General features: G+C 40.0%; 2 protein-coding genes across 2 annotated transcripts; both read right to left on the bottom strand.

The window, feature by feature from the left end:
* Positions 1 to 9509: 9509 nt before the first annotated feature.
* Positions 9510 to 14289, bottom strand: lurap1l (leucine rich adaptor protein 1 like). The gene is made up of 2 exons (XM_079257378.1): positions 13894 to 14289; positions 9510 to 10754 (listed from the first exon to the last, which is right to left on the bottom strand). Exons 1-2 carry the CDS (start codon positions 14110 to 14112, stop codon positions 10377 to 10379), a joined length of 597 nt encoding a protein of 198 aa, XP_079113504.1. The 5' UTR covers positions 14113 to 14289; the 3' UTR covers positions 9510 to 10376.
* A 515-nt stretch (positions 14290 to 14804) lies between these two features.
* Positions 14805 to 18832, bottom strand: tyrp1a (tyrosinase-related protein 1a). The gene is made up of 7 exons (XM_079257959.1): positions 18313 to 18832; positions 17743 to 18065; positions 16590 to 16794; positions 16318 to 16485; positions 16042 to 16221; positions 15812 to 15958; positions 14805 to 15716 (listed from the first exon to the last, which is right to left on the bottom strand). The coding sequence occupies exons 1-7, from the start codon at positions 18665 to 18667 to the stop codon at positions 15529 to 15531; spliced, it is 1566 nt and encodes a 521-aa protein (XP_079114085.1). The 5' UTR covers positions 18668 to 18832; the 3' UTR covers positions 14805 to 15528.
* Positions 18833 to 25816: the final 6984 nt, after the last annotated feature.

Raw genomic sequence — 25816 nt, forward strand, 5'->3', positions numbered from 1 at the left:
AAGAAATTTGACATATCTTTGTTTGTTGACAGCAGCCAACAGACATGTCTGCAGGGCTACATAGACACGACACTACATGGTCAATGATGTTCCTATGACCTGAATGATTTCATGGCATCTTGGTTATAGTACTTACATGCACTACATGAAGAGACGATCAGTCATTTGAAGTATTACGGTATGATTTTATGATTTGTAGTACTGTGATAATTTGATTTTCAGGTAAGACAGATCAGGCACGAAAGCCAAAACCTTGTTGAAAACTTATGTCATAGATGCAGCATTCCTTTGTGATGACTTGTGTTTTCAGCAGTTTCTGAACATATCTATGAACAAAATCTCTTTTGTTTTGTTTACACACACACACACACACACACACATATATATATATATATATATATATATATATATATATATATATATATATATATATAAACACATAGTAAGTGTAAACATTTTTCTTGCAAAACAATAAATCAGGATGTATAAATATGCAAACTGCATGTCTCAGTGGTAAACATACTGTTGTAATCAGCATGGAAGAACTTATAGATAATAAAAAAAATCAAACCAGAAAATTGGAAGGATGCAAGTGTCAAATTTCAATGTATACAAGTTGCACCAAGTGGTGCTTTAGATATTGTCATATAAACTGGAAAACATCTGTATCAGTGAAGCATAAGGGAAGCCTTCTGCAAAGCTTGCAGCCACATATCTATCATCCCACTCTTTTCAGAAGTAGGCTGCTATGGAATCCGTGTTATGAAGCTCCACTCGCCAAGATTCCTGCTAAATTTCAGCTTCCAGCTCAACAAATAAAAGAGGCAATAACAATTATTAGAACAATTGTCTTAATGCCACACAATATAATTCAATCAAACATGTTATACAGCTTCAATCAGCATCGTCAAAACATAAGATGACTCATTTGCTGACTATTTTGACAGAAATGTAAAAAGCCAAAAAATGAGGGCTAAATGAAAAAAAAAAATTTAAAAGCTGTAATATTAATCTAACATCTACAATTTAAACAACAGAAGTAATCTGGTAGTGAGCAAATACAACTTGTGAGCAGAATCAGTGTCACCATTATACTGCCTATAAGGTATAATCACTTGATTTCACAGAGGAATAACTAAAGTGGCAAAAGAATGCATAAAACAATGATATAGATATGCCTAGTAATTCAAAACAAGAATACATAATGACTTTGAGGACTATCAGTGTTAAAATGACTACAGAACAACAACAAAATGGAAAAGGTGGCAGGAAAGACTGCAAATGACACCACTACTATGAGACTCAAAGTGGAAATGAAGACAGTAGAAACAACCACCAGATTATGACATAGGTGAAATAATTACTGAAGAGAAACAGAAAATAACACGATAATAAAACAAATACACAGCAAAGATCTCAGAGCATCAACTGAGACCTATAACAGTGTCTGCTTAAATCAGGAGGTTGTGGGGTTTATTTTGTTTATTTTTATTGTGCGCAGGGGTTCATTGATTTATAGTCCTGTCATCTATCACATGACAGAAGGATATTTTATAGTGCAGATGAAAAAAACATTTGGAAAAAAACATTTTTGACTGTGTTATTGCACGGAACTATGACCATTAAGTTCTTCACACTCCCAAAGATATCCTTTTGAGTTCATTATAGCAATTATTCAGTAAATTTCTGTCAGGATAACAAAAGAGCGTTCAAACTTTTTTCCAAAGCTTAGACACACAAGGAAGTGGTCCTGAAAAGCTATTAGCAGTATAATTTACAACATAATGGGCCGGTAGTTTTTAAGGCCAGGAAATCTGCCTGGCTCTTCTAGCGCTTTTAGTCTATCTGCACCCTGCAGGATCGTTTGTCTTCATTAGTCTCTTTGCAAAAAGTCTAACATCCTCACCTATGTGGCTGCAACACTGAGAGTAGCTGAGGTTAGACCATTCAGCTATCTATCTACATAAGCAGACAAGCTGTCAGCAAGCTCTGCACCACTGATTCAAACGGTGATCCTGCTCAGGGGCAATCATTAACGCAAACTGCTGGCAGACTGAACACAGTTAGGTCAGCTTTCAGTCTCTGCAGTCATTGTACTGTCTGTTTTACTGATGATGTCACCTTGGCAGGTCTGTGCTGCTTTATTGACTATGTGGGTTAACCATAATCCCACATTTGAGAACTTTAACAAATACAAAAATAAATCCACCAAAGCTGTATTATAAATGTCAGCAGCAATGATGACTGCAAACACAAAACAAAAACAAAAACGACAGTGTGGGAGACGTGTCACCGTAAACCCTTCTGTATCTCCTCGCTGACGGCAGAAGTCTCCTGAGTCCTATCAGTAACAGCCTGCTAAGAGGCTTTACCCCTCCCCTCTTGCACAAAGAACTGCCTGTTAGGCCAGGGAGGCATCCCAGGAGTCAGCCAAGACAGGTGGCTATCCCCACAGGGTATGTATGTGGGGGCTGGGAGGCTGAATGCTGTAGTAATCAGACAAGTCAAGACAAAAGCATGGTGTTATTTCAGCGGTGTGGCTTTCTAACTCTTGTACACGTGTTGGACAGGGTAAGGTTCTGTGTATACTCTATGTTGTCCGATATAGCATGCAGCAACATTTCCTGTCTTCCAATCGGAATCAAAGGATTAAAATTTCATGACTGACAAACAGAGCACAGTGTATTTTTCTATAGATGTAAGGGAATAAAATGATCTTTTCCAACAGCGATAGAAAAAAAAAGATGCATTGCATTAAGCAAGTTTGGCAACATAAACTAGGCCTGCCTTACTCATTTGAGCACTTACATAAGTAATCTGTTGGGTCTATATGAGGCATGGCATTTAATATCAATGCTTCTGAGGATTTTGCACCAGTAAAACTGATAGAAATGCAGATAGATGTTTAGTTCCAATCTAAACATATTCACACATAAATGTAAGGAAACGTTTCTCTTTCAACTGTCTTTTGCATTCAAACCTTCAATAATAGCATGGCAGCAGAAGAGGTCATCCCATTCCTACTAAAAAAAACAAAACAAAACAAAAACTGTCCTGTGTTTTCATTGAAGCTGTGGATTTGAATGAGAAGGCTTTAATAGGGTGCCAAGGGAACCTTGCCAGTTTTTTTTCCTAATCTCCTCACCGGATATTAGAGGTCTTTTACCTTTTACACCAAAACACTTGAGTGAAGTCTTCAAGGTCTTGTTACAGCAGCTTTGAGATGCAGAGAAGGGTTTTTGTGGAAGTCTTGAGGTTTGAACTTGGATGGACCTCAAGAGAGCTGAAGAAATGAACACTGACTCCTTTGTGTGTTTGTCAGTGTCTGCCACCTAGAAGATTAAAAATGTGCAGAAAGAAGATGATTCAAAGATGATGTGCAATTGCAGGAATACAAAAAGTGAACAAAGCTAAGAATGTGCCTAAAAGGCCTTAAAATTTTGAGATAACATCTGCAGCTGCTAGTGGTAATGCTAATGCTAATGCTTTGCTAACAAGGCTACATATTGTGGCGACCGATGGCGCTCCATGATGGCAGGGCCTCCCATGACAGGACAGTGGCAGGGAAGCACAGTATTTGTTCTTTCCCAAGAGGATCACATCTCTTTCACAGAGGATGATAGTTAATGAGAGACTGCAGACAGAATCGTTGGGAAAATGTGGTGGCAAGAAAGCTGCACTCTGAGATAATGTGAACAGAAATTATGACAGGCATAAAAAAAAAAAAAAAAAACAGCTCATGAGTGGAAAATAACTTATTGAGCCCAAGGTAGGAGTGACTGAGCTGCAGGAATTCCTTCTGGGCATGAAAAATATGGAGAAAAAAAAAAAAAAAAGTGTGTGCGGGTAAACAGAAAAAACTTAGCAGTTAAAGCAAACAAATGCATCTGTTACAACAGAGTAACCCAATCCTGGAATTTCCTTCAACATGAGAACAAAACCTTCAGATAATATCCATCTAATTAGCAAAAAATCCAAACTAATTCACAAAGATCAAAGTTTCTTGACCTCTTCAGGTCAAACAGTTGTAACGGTTTCCTGCTGACCCTAAGCTGCCCTCATCTGAACTGAATGGGTGTCTGGGGAATTACAAAGTATTCATCCACAGGGAATCATTTTGAAGGAAAAATGTGTTTGCCTACCGAGGCAAGATCTCAGCTCTGCTCTTTTAATGACACAAGGTCAACTTGTGTCAGGAAACACTTGAAAAGATTCTTGAACTCTTGGCCTGCTGCTGGGAGGGCTTCCCATCTACACTGGGTTGGCAGTGAATTAATGAATATGGGAATATCGAAATATATGAGCCTCCATCAAGTTTCACACAACAAATCAAATCCATTGATAAAGTATTAGTCAATGCTGTAAAATAATCTGCACTAATGCAAAAATAATCACAATCAAATCAACTTTAAAGACAAAAACAAAAGGTCTCCTTTTATAACTCACAACATGGCTGTCAAAGAGCAGAACAAAAGTTCACAAGCTCTGCCAGGGTCAGTGCCTTCTGTAGAAGTCTCTTTGAATCCTCGTATAGTCATGGATAGTCAGAAAGAAAACGGGAGGGGATCAAATGGGATAGAGGCCTTTGTTGTTCTCTTCTCTATATCTGCTGAAGGTTCCCGGCTGATGTAGCCTGCTGTTTAATCTCAGCTGGCTGAACAGCTCAGACTGCGGTCAGAGAAAAACCACTCGATCCAGAGATGCATCAAAAGCAGGCGGGAAGTCAAAGGCCAACTCAACACATTGTGGGATAAAAAGAGAAAGGAAAGAGTATGCTGAAATCTATTCACTTTCGTGTCTTTAGTGTGCGCCATGATGACTTGATCTCCACCATAGTCAAGGAAATGCAGGTGGGAAAGTAAATGTAAACTCCCGTGACTGATGATGACTAATTAACCAATCCTTTATTCCAGACACAAAGAACTTGAAAAACAGACATTTCAATCACTGGAAAACATCATAATAGTTGTGACACATGTTGACATTAGCGGTGGTCACAGTGTAAAACTGGCTCCACCAGTTTGTGCTTTCAGAAAAGAACATTTCACAATCAGCAGATTATTCAATCTACAACGCAGAGTGATTGAAATTTAGGTCTTTGATTTAATGCTTCAACATGCTCCTGTTTTTTATTTTTTATTTATCTTTTCTTGGTTGTCATTTTATTTACTGATACCAGGATAAACCAAGCAGGTGTTATTAAGTTTTTGTGAAGCCTTTTCTGAGTTGGCAGTTGTCATAGCAGCGGTGATTTACTGTATGAAATTGCATGTCATGAAGGAAAGTTTTGAGAAAATTGGCCCCAAGACAGCTCTGGTAGGTATCTGGTCACAAGTATAACCTCTTATGAATGGTTTAACTGTTTTCTCTAACATGCAGGCTCATCTCATTAAATCGTTTACCCACAACACCTTTATAGACAACATAAAGGTATTAAAGAACATAAACATAAAGATAATTCAGCTAGATTGTTTTTATGTTTTGTTTTTTTTTACTGGGCAGGACTGTGGAAACCAACCTGTTTCACAGCTGCCATGTGAGTCCATATTACAGTCAGTGTATTTCTTTGAAAAGCAAAAACAAAACCTTCAGCCGTGCTTACGTTTTTGCCCTTCGTGAAATTTAACATGAACATACAGGTATTGTTTTCCCGACTGATACAAACACTGAGTCTTTTGAGTTGGAACCAAATGCCAACTAATTGCTTTCACGTTCCAATAAAATTCCAGAGGTTAGCAGATGTTAGTGCTTTATTGCTGTTTTTATCAATCAGGAAGAGACTGAGAACTCTGCTGGTCAAAGAAGTTGTGAACTTGGTAACTATTCTACAATAGTCTAATGTATTATCATCATCAGCTCCGATCAGCACTGATGGCGACATAACACCTGGGTGCACATGGGCCCAAATAAAACTTTATTCTTTCCTCCATAGATTAAAAAAAAAAAACTTATCCACGCCTTCACTAAGACTTCTTTTCCTTAATATCTTGTTTGTGGACAAATAAGCTGTCTTTTCATCATCAGCTGCTGCTTTTAAAGCTTCACTTTATCCACAGAGTTGAGTTTATAGTCACTAAGCAGTGTTGAAAACCCAAGCTTTTTAATTGTCTGTCCTCTTTATATTCATTATGTTTTATTTCTTTTGGTTGTTGGTATATCTAGAGAACAAAACTTTAGTCCAAATACTGTTTGGACTAAAGTTTTGCAAAAGTGGGTGCAGCTTGCATTTTCCTGTCAGAAACACCAGTTTATCAGCTGCATTGGCTGACGTGGAGGTTTGAAACCGAAAGCAATAAGCCAGGGACAAAATGTTCACATAATCTGTAAAGTAATTCAGATTTAATTTGTTTGATCCTGTGAGACTCCTGAACCCCACAGAGAAATGGTCACATGGGTTTTTATCTTTAGGTCTGGATCTATATCTGATATATAACACAGTAATTCTTGTGTTTTGGTGATTACAAATAATTACAAATTATGATCGGAATGCACCCTGACCAGCCTGGAGGCTAGGACGTCCTCAGTCTGTCCACTTGCTGTATTTGGCTTTCTCGGACGTTCCCATTGAAATGTTTGCAGAAGCTTCAACAGGGTGTTTCTCTAAATCTCAGCCGGGTCATTTAAGACAGCCGAGGCAGCCATTGTTAACATCTAATATTTGCACTCAAGTAAAGAGTTTCAAGTGTCTTCCATTGCCGTCAAATACGTTGGTTCCCAAGAGAAACAAGGTTTGATGAGGCTCTTTGAAAGGGACTCTCAGATTCACAGTTTGGCACACTGCCAGGACCGCTCCCTTAAGACTCTATCGTCTCAAAACGGATGTTTTCCTGAAATCATAGAAGACTTCCAGTTACGTAATGATCTTATGAGACTCATTTAGTCAGAAGCCGAATGCTTCTGTAGCAACTGCCATGCCATAAAACTTATATATCTAAGTTGGAGTAACTTTGATGTTCACTCAGTATTTTATTATTTTTCTTGGATAAAACAAGATTTACTGTAGAGACCAGGTGTAACTATGTTTTCAGAGGCTTCATAACCTTTAATGTTGGAAAATAGTTGATACAGAGTAACATATAACACAGAGCCGTCACAGACATTCATTAGATTGTCAGTGATGTTATGCTCAATACTTCTTCCCTTTCCGATGACATACATGTTTATAGAAGTGTCCAGTTCATTGTAAGCTGATGCAGACCTAACAGAACTTTGAAACAAGCCACACGCCTGCTGAGAGAGAAGATAATTAAAAGTTAATAGAGTAAGCCCAGTTATTCTGTATCTATGGTTTCCTGTCTGAGGGGTCTACTTTGTCCCTGCCTTGTTTGATCTCCCCCCTTGAACCCCTCTCCAACAATCCATATCCTGTATCCTCATTTGGTAGCATGGTGAAAGTTTCCCAAATACCACGTAGTATCGGTTTTCTCTTCATCATCCGGCACAGGTCCAACTCCTGTGTCTAATTTGCTAATGGATCCCTGCTGGAAGCCGCTGCCATGACTGTACGATGGTGTAATTATCGGTGCTCAAGTGAAGGGACTGAGGACTAACTACGGGAATGAATAAATGATTGTTTTGTACTCTGTTCCTGAACTCAGGGGCAGTACCTTTTTTTCAAACTGTTTGCTCGCTACATAACCCTGGATGTCATTCACCCTAACAACAGGGTGACCGCAACATCTAACAGGAGACAAATGTGGGTTAACTCTACTTGACTGTAATGCCAACTGGAAAGGTTTTTTATCTTGACTTTTAACTGGGAAAATGGCTCGTATTTGGTTTCTCCTTGAAATGAGGAAACGTTTAAGTTTGAAGCAAATGCAAAAACAAACACTCATGTAAATTTTCCCAAACGTAACTTGTTGCTTCAGTGAGTTACTCGTCTCCTCCACAGAACTTTTGTCAACACTTTTATACCCCTTTGATGTAGGACATGTACACTTATAAAGCCAGTGAAAGACCCAAAAAGGCAGCTCCTGTTCATGTGTAGTGTACCATATAGTTCTCAGGAATTTTGACTCAGACCTATTACAACATAAACTCACAGAACCGGTTCTGTATGTCCAATTATTTCAAGGCCACTAGCTCCAGTCTCAACATTTACCTCCGAGGGATATTAGTCAGAGCATAGTTACATTTGTTTGGACATGACATTTGGGGAAGTAAAGAGAAGTTTTTGTGATTTTAAATGAAGTGTTGACAAGGCGATCATGCTGCCATTTACAGGGCTTTTTCTTTTTCTTTTGGTGTAGTGGTCTGGTTCAGCTTGACAGGGGGGGCTTAAGCTTTGCAAAGCCTCTGGGAGGTGGAGATAAGGAAAAGAAGCATAACACCAAATAAAGCTGCTTTGCTCTTGGAAGGAGACTAAATTGGAAGTATGCTTAACATGCCTGGATAAAGTGATTACATCTGTCTGGACCACGTGCAACAACAAAAATTTTTTACGTTTTAAATAAATCAGGAAGACAATCAACCATTTCGAAACGACCCACAAAAAGCCCTTAATCCGTGACTTCAGGAATGCCATTTCCAAATAAGGAGAGGCCCTAACATGAGACAGCTTTACGGGTGAAATGAATAAGACTGGTCTAACAATGCAGCATTTCCACAGCTAAGACTTTCCTGCTAGATACAAGTCTAAAAACGACCCAAGTACTGTGACCCATGGTCTCTTTATTCATTAGCCAGAGGTTGAGGTTCTCCTATTTCCTATAATGACTTTTCCCTGTGTACTCCTTCTGGAAATTCAATTATCACATGAAAGATAAGAAGCAAGTAAGATGCAAAAAAAAAATTAGAATACCAGAAGTGACAATCAACTGTTCTGCACAGTTGATTTGCTTTTGTTTTTATTTAGGTATTGCACTTCCCATCTTTAATCTCAGATTATATGCACTCATAGGCTTTTGCTAACATGTCACTGTATTTGCATTGCTAGCTATGCAACTCTAAAAACTGTAAACACCGGGCCAATTTTGGACATTTTTAAAAAGTTCAAACAATGAGCCGTTTGCCAGATTTAAAATAAAACGGATGTGTTAAGATGGGTCATTTACCACGGCACATTACAAAGGGCATCACCAAGTCTGATTCTATTAAAAAGAAACTAGTTTTTCCCTAAATTTACTGAAAAAGGAAAAAACAAAATGCTCATGTTCCATCTCATTAGGATTATTTCATGATGAGGTTTGTTCTAAAAATTGATGGCGACCCAGAAAGGACCTTTTACTTTCGACTTTTTCCATGAAAAACTTCACACAACACAAGCAGGAGGAAAATCACAATATATTAGTTCACTTCCACAACAATATTAACTGCAATCATTTAAAAAAACAACAACTTTTTTTTCCACTCAAAAGCATAAAATAAAAATGTAAAAGATAACAAAGAGTTCCAAGCTAAAAAAAACAGAAAACAAAAAAAAAACACACAAAAAAGCACATTCCTGTACAGCATTGTATAGCGCTTTTGAACATTTTTTTAACAGCACAAAATTAAAATGTGCCCTCAAAGCCAAGCATGTGTTTCACATATGCCCCCCCCCACATCAACAAATTTCCCATCTGGTGCTGCTACCGCGGTTTGGCCTCAGGCCCAAAGGATCTCCAAGACAATCATGTTTCTTTGGTTTTTCAGTCAGGCATCTGTGCTTTGAATTGTGCAACTAATCTCTTGTGTCTGACTAGATGCTGTGCCTTGTGCTAATGTTGAGTAACTGTAGCTTATGAACTTCCACTACTAATAATAATTACAATTTTAAAGTAAGCAGTGTGCAGAATTTGGCATGGAAAAAAAGCACTTGATGTTACACTTGAACCAATTACTTTACTACTTGCCAAGATTTAATGTCCTGAATCACACAGCATGAAATGTACAATTTTCCAAACGGCTGCAAATCCTATTCTGCTGCTTTACTCAGATCAGATGACTGTTGTTGACCTATCTCCAAGTCCGAGTTGACTTTTCCACAGATGGAGAGGAAAGTTTTCAGCTGATGTTGCCACATTTTATAATAAAAGACTGAAAGCAGAAACCGCTGAGGTATTGCGTACAGTAACAAAGCACTTCTTAAATTTCATTAAACTGCAAGACAAAATAAAGAAAAATTCCTCATAAGACTTTTTGCTCTTGCAAGTGGTGTTACATTTAAATAGCTTGACTTGCATCTACAATCCACTTGTTTAAAAAAAAAAGGTGTCAAGGTAGAAAGTTATCACTGCCACACATCAAGGCTGTTGCTAAAATCTGGGAAAAAAAAAAAAAAATCACCGGAAAATAAACGGACCACCGACTTAAAAGTGAAGAAACAAATTCAGACTCTTCACAAAATCTGTATTTCAGTAGTGTCTATAACCACGCCGGTTAGCTTATCGCTACTATCCGAAGCAGTAATATTCATCTGTTTCTACTCGGAGTTTCAGAGGTGACTTGGTGAAGGCATCGCCGTCGATTACAGTTTTATCCACAAAACAATCAATGTCCGTAGGCGATGGGTCATCTGAGATGTCTTCTGCTAGAGTGTCCAGGTAGCTGCCCACAGAGAGTCCATCCAGCCCGTCACTGTTGGTGTCATTTAGACTGCTGAAGCTCCCTCGCAGCGAGGCACCATCCTGGCTGTCAGACAGGCTGTAAAGGCTGCCCTCTTGGCTGGCAATGCCTCCTTTGTCTTCTATCATCCAACGGATGGACTCAATGCCCTCATTGATTGACATTAGCTGTTGCATCAGTTTCCCATCGATAGCTCGCAGATTCGCCTGAAGTGGGGATAAAAGATAGAATTAAAAAAACAGGAATGTCATCCATTGACAGAAAAACTGCTGATAAGTGGGGAGAGTTACAACATTCCGCCATCAAAATGTAACCGTGCAAGAAAACTATCCTGTCCAGATGAAAGCTTTAGAACCCCATTCAATGACAACTACAGTATAAATCTGATGTCAACATACACCAGGTGTTAATGTCCAGGTGCTTTTGTTAACAGAAAAGCAGATCACTGGCTTGCAAGTTGAAGAATTCGATAGAATTTGCAACGATGACAGATAAAACCAGACACTGACTGAGTTCATGTGCAAAGCAGTTGTGCAGCAAATCCAACAAGTGTCAGCTGACTCTCCAAACTCAGAATCTCTTACCTTTTGGAATGAAATGTGCTTATCTGAATTTATTGACATGTCTCTTATAAGACAGATTAGTAAGGAATGGACAATCACTGACATGCCGATGACAGCTTGTGAGCTTGAGTTTCAAAACATCCAGTTATTAACTGGGCTTTCACCATCACAGTGCTCTTGGAGGGAGAAGCGACCATTTTTGAAAATAGGAGCACTTGGAAATTCAAAACCATAGTATATGGATTTCATATACATATACTATACTGTGACATGTGAAAAGTATTACCAACACAAGGACCGAAAAGAACTGGTTTAATTCATCTCAGTGCTCTCATGCACCAAACCAGTGTAATGAATTAGAAGTGATACAAAGGCCTCCTGGACCTCCTGACTCATCATGAAGATGACTTCCAACTGTCAGACAGGATGCACCTTTGCAAGGAGACTTAATTGTCCTGTGAAGTATTTGGGTAGTATGTCTGTTACACAAAATAGAAAAATAGAAAAACTGAAGACAAACCTAAATAAAATTTAAAAAAAATGATAGTGTTGCCTGTTTTGGGATAATGAAGATGACAGAAGAAAACTGTGTGCGTGTGTGTGTTGAGCTTGCTGTTAGCTTTCTGTTGTCACTGCTGCCTCTGTGATCACTCAATTACTGCAGAAACCGCTCTTTCACCAACTGAACCAATAGCAATTTCATATCATGAAAAGATATAAAGGCGCTGATGGAATCTGACAATGTCATTCATCACACATCTCATGTTCAAGTAAAAAACAGAAATGCCAATTATCAGTTTGGTATATAGGAGCCTCTGAAAGGGTTTTGTATTATCTTAAAAAAAACAAGTGAGTGTTTTAAATGACACAGCTCACTTTGGGAGAACAATATGATTATATTTTCCAACAAAACCGGAAGACAAAAAGTTTGTAGAAAGCCACGCCACCACCGCTATTCATATTCCTATCACTAGCATGAAGTTAAGAGCTCAGTTTTGACCTTGTAATGAGCAACTGCTATGGTTTTGTTTCCTTATGTTGTCTCACAGTAGGAACAATGAGTGCCATTTTGTTTAGACCATCAGTCTTTGTTATGCCATGTTAACTACATGGTACTGACGATGTAACAGCACAGCCAAGAGACAGTTTTCATCCAGGATAATGAATGATATCCCTGCTTACACAGTATGGCCATTGACTAAACTCCCTGCCATGACAAACCGTGCTATTGAGTGTGGGTGGAAGTGGACAGTCTTTAGAGTCATTCAGAGGGATTCCCCTGTGTCTGCTGGGTGACAACCACCCTGAATGAAAAATGATACATGGGCAACTGGAACATCCTGCCACAATCAAAATACATGGAGGCAGCTGGGTTGACGCGGCAGCTTTTCTTTGGAAGGGATGTGAAACCATCTTTCATCTGGCTCATATTGCTGGCGGTGTGTTTGCTTTGTGTGAACATAACCACCCACTTTATATACACATAAAGGACAAGCAGATGGAGTCATATTGGAATATAAAGTCAAGCAACACCCTCGTGTTAACTGGATTGGCACCATTGGGTCTGAAGCATAAAAATGAGTTCCAGAAACACAAGTGGTGCATAAACGTGTCTCCTCTGGATAAGAAACTTCCTCTATGTGTTTTATTTGTGATATCAAACTAAATACATGTGATGTAACAATTTTTGTGAAGCCCATTCAGTCAATCAGCTCCATTGATAGGCTGGGGATTTGTTTTTCCCAGTGTCTAACACAATGGATAAGAAAATCTGCTTATTGTGTCTATTCTGCAAGCTTACATGTGTGTGTATGTGTGTGTCAGACTTAAAACACAAAAACAGTCTGACTAGATTAGTAATTAAGCTGAGAGGGAAGTCTTAAAAACATGGATGTAGAGATGGTCCAAATGGCAGCAATAAATCTATGAAATCAGATAAAACTATTTGTCTTAAATCATGGGCATTTTTAAAATTTTTTAAAGAAGACAGTCATGCAACATTGTGATATGCTGACAATCAAACAATGAGGTATGGGTTTGTTAAAATAAAGAGAGCAAAGTGAAGCAATTACAAGTCTAATATGGCCCATCACAACACAATAACTCTAATCCTATAAAGGCAAAGACTCAAGCACCAGGTCAGCCATGCTGGCCACCACACAGCCCTACTTCAGACTGAAAAACTCGGTCAAGCAGACCATCTGCTCAAGAATCCTAATACCTTTAGTGACCTTGCCTGTTTAACATAGAAGTATGCTGCCCAGCAAAGTTGCAGTTCAGCAGTGAAAAGCTATTTACAATGTTTTTTGCTGATAAAACTTTGTAATTAGAGAGGCAAATACAGTAGGAGCGGTCAGAAAAGAGGAGGGGGTGAGGAAGTGGTGTATTACCAAGGTCTCAGCTTACTGCAACTGTTGGAAGCAAGTGTGAATGCTTCTTAACACATTTACCAGCCACTTGTTGCTACGTGGAGCTGATTTGCACGTGTGTTCCCAATGAATGTCAAGTAAAAGAAAAAAAAAAAAAAAAAAAGAAGGAACAAATGCATCTAAAAATCAGACGTTTATCAGGTTTAATCTGATACACAAACTTGTTTTGTCCAGTCCAGAAGAACATAGTCAGGGTAAAACAAGCTGTGAAGCCTTAAACCTGTTAATAAGTAGTTTTTATGAAGAGATAAAAAAAAAAAAAAAAAACAGTTAGAAAGTTGCCACCTGTCTTTATATATTTAAAGACTCCAAAACAATGTATCAGATGAAAAACCACGATAACTTGCGCTTACCATTTCTTGTCTCAGGAACAGCATTTTGCCCTCCAGTCTCTTCAAGTCCCCGGAATTGGCAGAAAATGTGCAGCTTGCTAAATGAGGCGCCGTCGACTTGTCGTGCTTGTCGCCGTGTTTACCCCCCGCCAGAGACCGAACGAGACTGTCCGGAACTTTTCGACCCAACTTTGTCTCTATATCCCTCAAGTCAGGAGATACGCTGCTGTCTTCGTCCATCGTGGACTGTCAGAAAATAAGTTAAAAAAAAAACCAAAACTAGACGTTTCTGCGTGCTTTCCAGACAGCGTACACGTTCGTTACGAGAGGCGCGCGCGAGCTGTATTAAAAGACAAAAAGACTAGAGAATGTTAAACCCAGACCACATTCACACACTATGAGATCAGACATCGCTGCTTCTCTCAGTAGACATCCCATTGAAGCTTCAGAGCAGCAGAGGGACAGTTTAACAGCAGCGTGCTGCGCTTGGACCCTCCCATGAGAGGAGCTCCCTCTGAAACCAGACACCATGCAGGTAAAAAGGTGTGGAGAAAAAGTTGCCTGTGACACATTCTGTGCTGTGAAATAAATGTTCGACTGATAGTTACGGGATGTATATTCGTGTAAAAGTGTCTCAAACCAAAGATACGCGAAAATGATAAATACAAGAGTGCCCCATTGATTTGTATGCTGCCCCTCTATCCCCTTTCCATGTTGACACACGAGTAAAAATCAAGGAAGGTGTCTAGATATTACATTTAATCATCAATGACATTTAAGATGCACCCACATTGAACAGAATATGTAAAACAGAATAGCATTAATGACATTTTCAAACATTTAAGTTGAATTTAAATGTTAAAAAAGGCAAAGAAAAGAAGTAGACATTCAGTTATTGCTAATATTTCCTTGAATCACCACTTCCGTTTATTTAATTGTTATTTATTCTTTCTTTTGAAGCATTTCAAGTTCAATGCATCAGTTTAGTCTACATACATAATAAAAAAAGGCACATCTTTTTTTTTTTTAAATGCTGTACAGTTTTAGAAATTAAACTACTGCGCCCTCTTGTGGACATTGCCGCTTTAACACTATTTTCTTATAATTGGTGTTTTGCCTTGCAGTTAAACTAATATTGTAGCCTGCAAAGAAAACGGTGTGGCTATGTTGAGGCATGTTTTAATAATAATAATAATTATTATATTTATAGGCTTTTTAATGGTCTCTTTACTTTACATGGGTTCATAAATTTAGAAAACACCCTTGATCACTTCTGTATTCCTGACACTTGTTCATTCTTAAAATCAATATCAACCTAATATAGTTTTAAAGGCCAAATAGTTTATTTCTCAATTAACACATTTTGAATTTCTATGAACCTCAAAGAGATGATCTGCTAATGATTGATTCTCATTGCAAACATTTCTTAGTGAGCAGTAAATGTCATATTTACTTTAAATAAGAAGTTTACACTGTTCTATTTGTATATAAAAGATGTATATATTGTGTATCTTTTTAAAATGGGGGCATGTATGCGGCAGAAACACTTTTATTTTTTTAGTGAGAAAAAATTAAGACCAACAAAGTGCATAGCCGTTTCAATGGAAATGTGAGTATGAAAGGCATGTAGGTTGGGTTCATGTTCAAGCAGCATTCTCAGACTACGGATTGGCTTTTGTCGTCGTCGTACCGCTGGTACTGATCCCCAAGCAGAGGCTGGTGGCCATCCATCTTGTAAGACCTGGCTCGTACAGCACAGGTAGTGGCAGCGAAAATGACGGCGACAACCACAAGGGCAGCAACTATTGCGATCGTGATGATTTCAGTCAGAGTGAAAGGTTGACCTAAGATGGGTAAAAGGAAATGATTATTACTTTAACTGATTCTATTTAGAAAAAGTACATTCATCTATTAAAAAAAGAAATGTGATGACGCATACTAGGCCATTCAGCTTCATAAGAGTAACCAAGATTCTCAGGGGCAGTCACAAACATCTCAGAGTTAGTTACTGGAGGCCAGAAGGGCACCATGTTGTAGCCTCTGTTGTGACCAATGGGAGCATTTTCTTCAGGATACACAGCTGCATCTGTTAGGAAACACCTCAAGTTAGCCAGAAGGCTCAACACACTGACAAACAAACACTTTTAACAGTTTTAGTTGCTGATATACCTGGACCATGTCGCCTTAACCATTCATCAAATATAGCATCAGTGAAGGTGTGGAGTAGGACAAAGATGGGGTCATTGGGGGAGAGGTGAGTCTGTCCTCCGGTCCCATTCAGAAACAAATGAGCCAGGTTGTGGAGGCTCCTCACAATTGGGTCATAGTTACCCTGGGGGGCACTGTAGCCTACCAATGAAACAAGAGAATCCATTACTGTATATAAAAATGTAAAAAAAAAAAGACTTGCAGTCAGATGAACAAAACCCATTTCGTGTCTTTTACCTTCAATGGTGTTTCTGAAGCTTTCAGAGGAGGTGGAATAGAAGGGTGGTGTGTCAAAAGTGTTAACCTGCAGACAGTCAGCCACATCCTGAGGCTCTGGGAGACGCTGGACCATGGGCCTGTTCACATTTCCTGCTGGGTTTCTCCTGATGGGAGAAGTCTCTGTACCTGAAGGGGATAAGAAAATAAAACAGAAAAAGCGTTTGCAGCTTATTGTTCTCAAAGAACAAAAAGACATTTTAACTGTGTGAAGCGATGAACTCTTGTCCTACTGTTGCAGATGGTCCCCAGTGTGTCATAGTTGTCTACACTTTCACAGACAACCCTCCACTGAGCGAAGATGGAGTTGGGACTCAGTGAATTCATGTCAAAACTGCTCCTGGCTCCCATCAGATCATCTGTGCAGATATCACATCTGCTTCCACCAATTGCAAAGTTCCAGTAGGGGAGAGCAAAGGAGGGGTCTTGCAGCATGTCCTGGTTTTGGGGCATAAACAGAAGCAGAGTGTGAAAAAGAAAAAAAGAAAAACAGCCCCACCTTTTTGTTCTTAGCGAGCAGGAAAGATGATAGTATCCACAAAAGCGTATGTAGCAATGGAGTAAATACACAGAAAAAATGTTTGCATGCAAAGTGTTTGCTCATTTTTAAAGAAATGTTGTTCTCATTGTCTGATTTAATGTGCAACCAATTCAAATTAATCCCTGAAAACCTTTTCTGAAAGAGGTTGTAAGGGGTGCTATCTCTTAACATGCATAATGTAAAATGTCTACATGAGCACAGCACAGAGGCCACTGGTACAAGGCCACAGTGGTTTGGAAAATCGCTCACTCAGTTCTATTTGTAAGCATATTTAAAAGAGAAAAACAAAAATCCAATTTTTTGGAGCAGGACCAGAAGCTGAGGCAATTCTTTTAGGCTGTAATTTATTCCAATTCATATTTTAAAACGGGCTCTCCTCCAATCTCTGTCAATGTGCCAGGTTTGAACAAAGCACCTAATTAGGGAGCTCGAGCACAAACCTGCGCAGACTAAGGATGGAGTGTCTCAGCAGGAGTTCAACATTCTGCCAGAGTTTCAAGTCCACGTGGCAGCCTCATTTTCTCTGCTTAATCTTCACCCACTGGATAGATATAATAGTCAAACCAACTCTGCCAGAAGGGATGATTAATATTCTCCCCTGCACAGTCCAATAACTCCTCACCAAAAGAGTGTGTTTGTTGTTTTTCTCCAGATCGAACCTCAGCCCTGAGAATGTTTATCGTCACATTTTGCTGGTTTATTAAAGCATGACATTGGAAAGTCAATTATGGTTTCCTCGCTGATTCAGCTGTGGAGAAATGCATTATAGAAAACAAACACGCAGGCGGTGCGGTGGTGGTGTACAAACGTCGATAAACAGTTTAATATTTAACTTCGTGTCTCACCTGCATGTCTCGCTCCAGCTGCAGTAGGTGGTACCTGTGCCAAGTGACAAAACCGGGGCCCTCGTGGGAGAAATCCACCCCACCAAAACTGGACTGCCCAGGGCCTAGGAAGGTTTTGCTGACAGAGTAATAGTGGGACCACACGAAGTAATTGTATATGGTGATGTTTTCGAACTGCATGGTGTTCCCGTCGGGTCCGAAGATGTCCGAAAAGTGCCGAGTTGCAATCACCAGGTCAGGGTGCACCGTGCGCTTGGCTTGGTCCAGCGCGTTCACGAACGTACGCTTCTCCTCCGGGCTGAGCAGTATCACGTTTCTTCTTACTGGGGAATTTTAGCAAAAATCACAAAAAGGATTAGGTTAATATGCCAGGCGAAAGGCCTTACTGTGGAACAGAATAGTTAGGCTAGAAAACGCACATTAGGTTTACTGAATTACTTTATGAGCAATATAAATAATATTCAACAGAGCTGGATCAAAATACCAAAGGACTGCTCGAGTGCTACTGAGTAATCTATAGCATATTTGTTCAAAATCTTGCACTTCTGTAACACCTTTACGCGCACTTACCAACAGAAACTCGCTGGTCACAGTTGGCCCCCGTCCACCCGTGTCTGCAGCGGCCGCAGTTATATCCACTGAAGTTCCCATTACACTGACAAGTGCGGTTGAAGAATCGGATGGGCCATCGTTCCCGATCGTCCCGTCCATCGTGTGGGTACTGTGGCCCATGAGGGCGCGTGTCCACTGAGATGGAGACGCACTGTCCGCGCCCCGCACTGAAGCCACACGGGTCGTTACCAAGTCCGTTGGGCGACGGACAGCACTGTCCGCTCCTCAGGCCCTCTGCAGTGACACACTCTCTCGGGAACTGAGCGTTCACAATCACCGCGCCCACAAGCACCAGAACGCAGCACCGCCACATTATCCAAAAGCGTTGCCAGTTTTTACGCACGACTGCGGCTGATTTTCCTTCAGTCTAAACCCGGTGGAAACTACCTGCAAGTACACACTTTGGTTAACGTTGTACCCAAAAGTAAACTTGCATCACTTCAACACACCAGGGATTACTTTCTCAGCCAGGTGATTAAGTAGAACTCTCCCCCTTCCATGCGCCCATGCAGGCCTCTGCCTCTCTTTCGCCCCAAACCGCTGAAGCGTTGACCTTAAATACCGGATTAGCGCATGACTACCAGGATTTTCTGACTCCCGCGTGATCCCATCACATAACATCATATTTCCTACTGTAGGGAAAGAAGGGAGTGTGATCCGGTCATGCACGCCATTGTTCTACTAAAAAGTCAGCGGCTGCAGCAACCCCCCCCCCCGAAAAAATGCGATTAATTTATGAAAACCTTTAAAAAACTAATATTTTGATCACATTGGTTATTCACGCTCGTGCTAAAACCTTTAAGAGAAGTAAATTTATGTTTTGGAAAAGATCTTGTTTAAACACTTTGCTGGGCAAGAAAGAATTCCTCTTCACCACCACAGTATGAAGTGCCAGGATCTAATCTGGAAATCCTACAGAGGTTCGTGTTTGTCAAAAGGATCATTGGGTCATTTGACTTCTCAAGAAGGCCTTTCTCTTCATTTCCCCTTTCTCTGCTGTTCCTGTCCAGAGCATGTGAGATATAAAAATATGAATGGAATTTTGATAATGCAAATTCTTTCTGTAACTGAAGTGAATCTGTGTTGAACGGGACAACAATGTAAAGAAAACACGCATTGAGGCCTTTTTTCTTTAATTAACAGAGAAGAAAGGATGCATTTTGATTGCTGAGAAACTGTAACATCAAGGCAAATATGCAAAAAGGAAAAAGGAATGTTGTTTTTAACAAACCTAAAGCAAAACCCTTTATGAACTTAGAATCTAGGATATTAACAGCAGGGTAGATGGTTTTAAGAACATCCAAAGTTTCACACTCTTCTCTTATTTGCTGCAAACTTTTATTTGGATTGTGGAGAGGGTACCAGCTGTTAATTGTTAGATATTTGGAGCACATTCATACTTACCTCCTAAAGGATCAACTCTGTAATTAGCAACTGGACTCTGCAAAATTCACACATCAAATAAATGGTGATGATCGGGAGATCTTAGCTTTAAATGAAAAGACCCAACTCTATGCAATAAACAGCGCAGACATGAGTCCTAATTGGGACCATTGTTATGTTTTTTCTTATCTTCTTCCTTTTTGTTCTACTTTTCCTTCATACTTTGTGTTGTTAGTCACTGTTTTATTCGGACTAAGCATCTGATAAGCTTTAGGGGTAAAAACAAGTCACATTTTGGGTTTAAACAAGCTGTAAACTAAATAGATCAGTTTTAATTTCCTGTGATAACTAATCAGTATTGTGTTTTTTTATGGGTACTGGTGTGTTGAGGCTAAATGTGACTTTAGTTGTGTTTTCATCATTGTTTTCAAAGAAAGCTTATGAAAACAGCAAAATATGAAAAATAAAATGTCACAAAAATATTCCATCATCTTTTTTTCAATAAATTTGTATTTTTCAAGTGGAGATGTAGTGATGGTGACCTTACATTCAGAATGTTGCTGGTTTGAATGGAAGGAGGTTCAAACAGCGGGCTTTGTGGAGTTTGCATGTTCTGTGTGGGTTCTCTGACTTCATCCATCCATTTTCTGCCACTTGTCCGGGGTCGGGTCGCGGGGGCGGCAGCCTGAGCAGGGAAGTCCAGACTTCACTTTCCCCAGCCACATTTGCCAACTCTGCAGGGGATCCCAAGGTGTTCCCAGGCCAGCTGAGAGATATAATCCCTCCAGCGTGTCCTGGGTCTCCCCTTGGGTCTCCTCCCAGAGGGATGTGCCTGGAACACCTCACCAGGGAGACATCTTGACAAGATGCCCGAGCCACCTAAACTGGCTCCTCTCGATGCAGAGGAGCAGCTGCTCTACTCTGAGCCCCTCCTGGATGACTGAGCCCCACACTCTATCTCTAAAGAAGAGCCTAGCCACCCTGCGGAGGAAACTCGTTTCAGCCGCCGGTATGTGAGATATTGTTCTTTTCGTTACGACCGACTTCTGACTTCTCTGACTTCTCTGACTTCATCCCACCATCTATAGACATGTATGTTCAGTTAATTGGTCACACTATATTCTCTAAAAGAGTGACTGTGAGCCTGAACTGCTGTTAGTCTCTCTGTGTTGATACTGTGCTGAACTGGCAACCATTTCAGCATGTACCTCTCATCTGATAATTGCTGGGATAAGCTCCATCTTCCCCATGACCCTGAATTGGACTAAGAGGCATAAGGCACATTCACATCAGCCTTTTTGATTAGAATCTGAGTATGTTTGCTCAGAAAGTCCACTTTGTTTGGGGATCTGTTTGAATGCGCCAAATGAATTCTGATTTGGACCAAAGGAGCGGTCTCCAAATGCAAGTCTCGGCTTATTTCAAGTGGACCAAATACAGAAAGCAGACTACAAAAAACAAAAAAGAAAACTCACTTCCTGCATTTGACGTAGCTTTGCATTGTAGGTAAATACATAGCGATTGCATTAAGAATCCTCTGTCTTGTCTGTTGTTCATACTGCACACATTGTTGCAGTTTATTTCTGCAGTATACTTACATAAGACAAAATAAAAATCCTAAAACAGCGATAGTTTCCTGCTCCATGTTTAGCTCGCAAGAGGAGGAAATGCGAAGTCTTGTCCTCTCTTTTGCTAGATACAAGTGCAGCGTCACCTTTGGTGGGAATGGAGATATATTATTTTAGGTTTGGCGCGATTGACCAAAGTGCAGTGTTACTACGATCACGGTCCGCATGAATACATCCACTTACAATTGAGCCAAGTCCCCATTTGGACTGAGTCTAGCGCACTACCCTGATGTGAATGCACCCATAGAGAATTATGAATGATTCTTGTTTAAAACAGGTTCTGACAACAAATAATGAGGCTGTCGTCCATCCTAAACATCCCCATGTGACTTATGTGCATGTAGGCTCAAAGGCCCGCATCCATCCACGGAAACCCAGACTTCACTTTACCCAACTACTTCTTCCAGCTCACATCTTGATACAATTCCAGACCAGCTACTTTAATGTGCCACAGTCCTGCCACTGTGTCTTTATTGTCCCCCCAGGTCTCTTCCAAGTAGGATGTGCCCAAAACAATTCACCAGGGGAACATCCATGAGCCATCCAAACCACAAGTTAGAGCCCCCTCATTTGGCTCATGTTAATGCAAATGAGCAGTGAGTCTACACCAAGCCCCTCCCAGATGACTGAGCTTCTTACCCTATCTCTAAGGGAAAGTCTCGACACAGAACTCATTTTGACTGTGTCTATCTGTGATCTTGATATTTTGGTCACTACCCACAGCTCATGACCCTAGTTGAGAGACGGAACTTGGAGGAATATGTTAAAAAAAATTTGATTTATAATAGCAGTCAAAATTTTGGGAGCATTCCCCTTTTAGATAATATGTCCAAATCTTTTACTTGTGGTGCCATTAAATCCATTAATCATGCATTTCTAATTCATACTTAGACATGGCCACAGCTGCTCTGGGGTACCCTGAAAGAAACATAGCAATCACTGTGCACTAGCAGCCTCTCCAGCCCCACCAAACATTCATCCAGCAATGCAGACACTGGAAATAGGAAAGATGAATTGGCTTGCTTTAAAGGACACACCAACAAATCACGGGTGGAGTGGGCTTCAAACCACAAACTTTTCAGTAAACAACATGCTCTATGACCTGAGCATTGATTAAAAGTAATTTATGAGCTTCATCCATTGGCTCAGCTCTTTCCACAGAAACACTACATCTATCCATCTCCTGCTCCATTCTTCTCACACTTGCAAGCAGGAAGCTGAAACTCCTTTACTGAGGGCAGGACCTCATTATTGACCATGAGAGGACACTCCTCTGTTTTCTGGTTGAGGGGGCATGGTCTTGGATGTAGAGATGTTGATTCTCATCCCAGTTGTCATATGAACAATAATGGTAAAAGAATCTATGATCTTTAATGGTCATGAAAGTATCTTCATATGAAGGCTAAAAATGGCATTCATGTTGATTTTGGTCACACTGTGAAAAGTGTGGTTTGCTCGAACCGTTGCAGCCCAAACAGCAACCAGGAAATTTCAAATTCTCATTGTAACATGTTTTGTTTGCACGTAACCATGACAACCTGTAAAATGGTGCCCATGACAGTATTGGTTTCATTGTAAAAACAATGTATTTTTGATATGATAGTTTTTTTTTCTTTTTAATTCTACAGTTATATTACAGTTTTAAGTCTACTTAACCAACTTGGAAAAGAAGAAACCTAAAAGTGCAGCCGACCTTCTAGCCACCCTTCCCTCCTCCCTAAGAGGAAGTTGTAGCCTGTTAAAGGGGTGCTATTATGGTATTTGGAATTTTCTGAGCTTTCTACAGTGTTACAATGTTGAATCCTCATCAGACATGTGAACGGCACTGTTTTTTTATCACCTAAATGCATGTTTGAGTTCCAGCACGCTCTCTGTTTGGTTTCCATGGCGACGAAAAATGCGTCGTTTTAGAGAGTTTTTCTACTTCAAAATCCTTGTGACGTCCCGGGGGATAAGGTTCGGTGATTGGTTACCTTCTACTGGTTAACAAGGGCATGTACAAATACATCAGGCGGGTGGAAAACGTTGGATAAAGTTATTTCCAACGATGGCTGGTGAGTTGACCAAAGAGAGACATCCTGCTGCATTCGTTGCTGTGGGTTGCTGTTTTCCACTTCGTTTTCAAGGTCTGATTCAGGTTCATACATGTAGGGCTGTATGCTATGTGTTGACATTGTATTTTGTTTATGAGATGTTACAATGATGGCGAAAGCAGTTGCGGTGCGCGCTCCCGATGTAGTGCAGTGGCGGGAGTCGGGGCTTAATGCGGAAGAGTCTCAATCCACTCGTTTTGCCCACAGGCTGATCTGACAGCCTATGGAGAGGGTCGGTCTGAAGTAAATAAAGCGATTTGTGACAATAACTCGATCAATCCCAGCCCTTCTGGTCTCAGAAATAAAAAAATAAATTAGCCTGAAATGCACATAATAGTTCCACTATAAACAATACATTTGACAATAATATCTGTTCTGATGTGGTGACACAACAATATTAGTTATATTAAAAAACTTTTATGTGAAATAAAAAAAAAAAAAAATTATTTTGAGATGAGTCAGTTTTCTAAATATCTTTAAGTGAATACAAGCCTTTTCCTTTCATACTGAAGCTGCCATATTTCTCCCAGAGAGCATTAATATTTCCTCCACTGCTGCTTAAAAAAGATTTTATGGTCAAACATCTGAGCTATGATATACTGATGCAGTTTGCTCATAAAGTTAGGTTTAATTCTGGAGAAAAATCAAAATGCCTTTGCTTAGACAGGGAGAATCAGACGGTTTTTGTGATTTGCAAATAAAGTAGTTAATCATTTAGATGTAGTCCCGTGGGGTCTAAAACAAAGCAGCAGTTTTCAAACAGGGGCATTTTTTCCCCTCTGAAAAGTAAAGGTACTTACCCCAGTCACATGAGTTTCACATTGGTTGTCATAATTCCAGTCGGGGTATATCGTCCCATAATTGAGGCGTGACGGGCAGGATTACACAAAGCTAGTACTAAGCCCATTTTCGTGTATTTGAAAACGCTGCTGCATTCCTCATGGATGTGCAGTTCTCATGTTCGTTTTGAGAAATGTTTTGAAGCCTGCAGGGTGACGCTGTCAGGACTATTTAAACATAATATTCTCCCATCTCCATTTTCCACATATTTAAACGCCAGCATGAGTACGCTTAATAGTTATCATTATAAATTATTTTGGCCTTAGAGTCTTACCCTGGCTCTAAATGATTTAGCCTACAATTTATCATTATAACAGACTTAGGCGTGTTTAATAATTGAAGGTGCTATTGACCTGAAATGCTCTGCAGTGCTTTAAGTAATATTTCAAGGCAGAAGCTATTTGCAGACTGTTTAGATAAAGAGGAACTTTTTTTTTTATTTTTTATTTTTTTATCATCACCAGATCTCTGCTTAATATTTGTAAAACATTTTTATGTTAAAGTCATTTGTCAGTCATCACAAAACACAAATGAAGAATATAATGGAAAGAATGACGAGGTATTACACCTTAATAATCTGATGGTTGTAATAGGTATTAACACGCTGGGAAAACACAATCACATACACACACACACACAAAAACCCAAACGCACACAACTGTAGCTTTGTACAGTCAGTAAACTTTTGGCCTGCTTAGAATTTGACTGTATTGATCCTCTGTTGGTGCTCCATGTGTACACATCTCATCTGTTAGTCCTGTGACCGCTGTTCATTCGGCCTCCTTTTCATCCCCTCTCTGCCTGCCTCCCATTCTGTGTGTGCTAACATCTCTGCCTGTGTGTGAATAAACCTTGGGCAGGATGGAAGATCATGTGAGATGATGTGACTTAGGCTTAATGGTAATCCTTGCCTTTGGTAAAAATGGCACAGTGGGAGTCATTAGCAGGGAGCTCCATACAAGCGGTTCATATGACTGTCTGCTTCTTTGTCTCTGTTCTCCCCTTCCATATCCTCTCAGACAAAACCTGCAACAGCTTGTCATTCACTTTGTTGTGACCAGTTGTCTTTAGGCCACTTATTTTATCTCAGTCCCTCATCCACTCGGTCATTCCCTTCAGCATTTAAGAGAATGAGCCTCATGTGAGCAAACTGTTACAACTTGAGGCATCTTGAACCCAGCCGCCGTAAGATTCCATGCTAGCTGCTTTATGATGCCATGCTTAAACTCCAGCAACATGGTAACATATAAAGCAAGCCATTTTTTCCAACTTTATTTTGCTGTTGCCGTCATTTTTAATTAGCACTTAAATGTTCGGCACTGATGTCAAAGTGAAAATTTTGGCAGGTGTTCAGCCACGTTGAAACTCCAGTGACTCGGTGATGCTGGAGATGAACTCAGATGATCAAAGCAATTACAAACCCATCCTAATGACTGAACCACATTTAATGGACATCTTTCATTTGCTGTCTAGGGATTCCACTCAAATCTGCAAACTTTTCATCTTCTCCCAGAGATG

Source organism: Telmatherina bonti (assembly GCF_933228915.1).
Source record: "Telmatherina bonti genome assembly, chromosome: 18".
NCBI classification, from domain to species: domain Eukaryota; kingdom Metazoa; phylum Chordata; class Actinopteri; order Atheriniformes; family Telmatherinidae; genus Telmatherina; species Telmatherina bonti.

Bases quoted from the DNA above. Each gene is read 5' to 3' on its own strand.
- lurap1l (XM_079257378.1), bottom strand. From the start codon at position 14,112: ATGGACGAAGACAGCAGCGTATCTCCTGACTTGAGGGATATAGAGACA. The intron at 10,755-13,893 runs GTAAGCGCAAGT...TCCCCACTTCAG, and splicing joins TGTTCCTGAGACAAGAAATG to GCGAATCTGCGAGCTATCGA.
- tyrp1a (XM_079257959.1), bottom strand. From the start codon at position 18,667: ATGTGGCGGTGCTGCGTTCTGGTGCTTGTGGGCGCGGTGATTGTGAAC. The intron at 16,795-17,742 runs GTGAGACACGAA...CCCCAAAACCAG, and splicing joins AGCTGGAGCGAGACATGCAG to GACATGCTGCAAGACCCCTC. The intron at 16,486-16,589 runs GTAGGACAAGAG...TATCCCCTTCAG, and splicing joins ACTGGGGACCATCTGCAACA to GTACAGAGACTTCTCCCATC.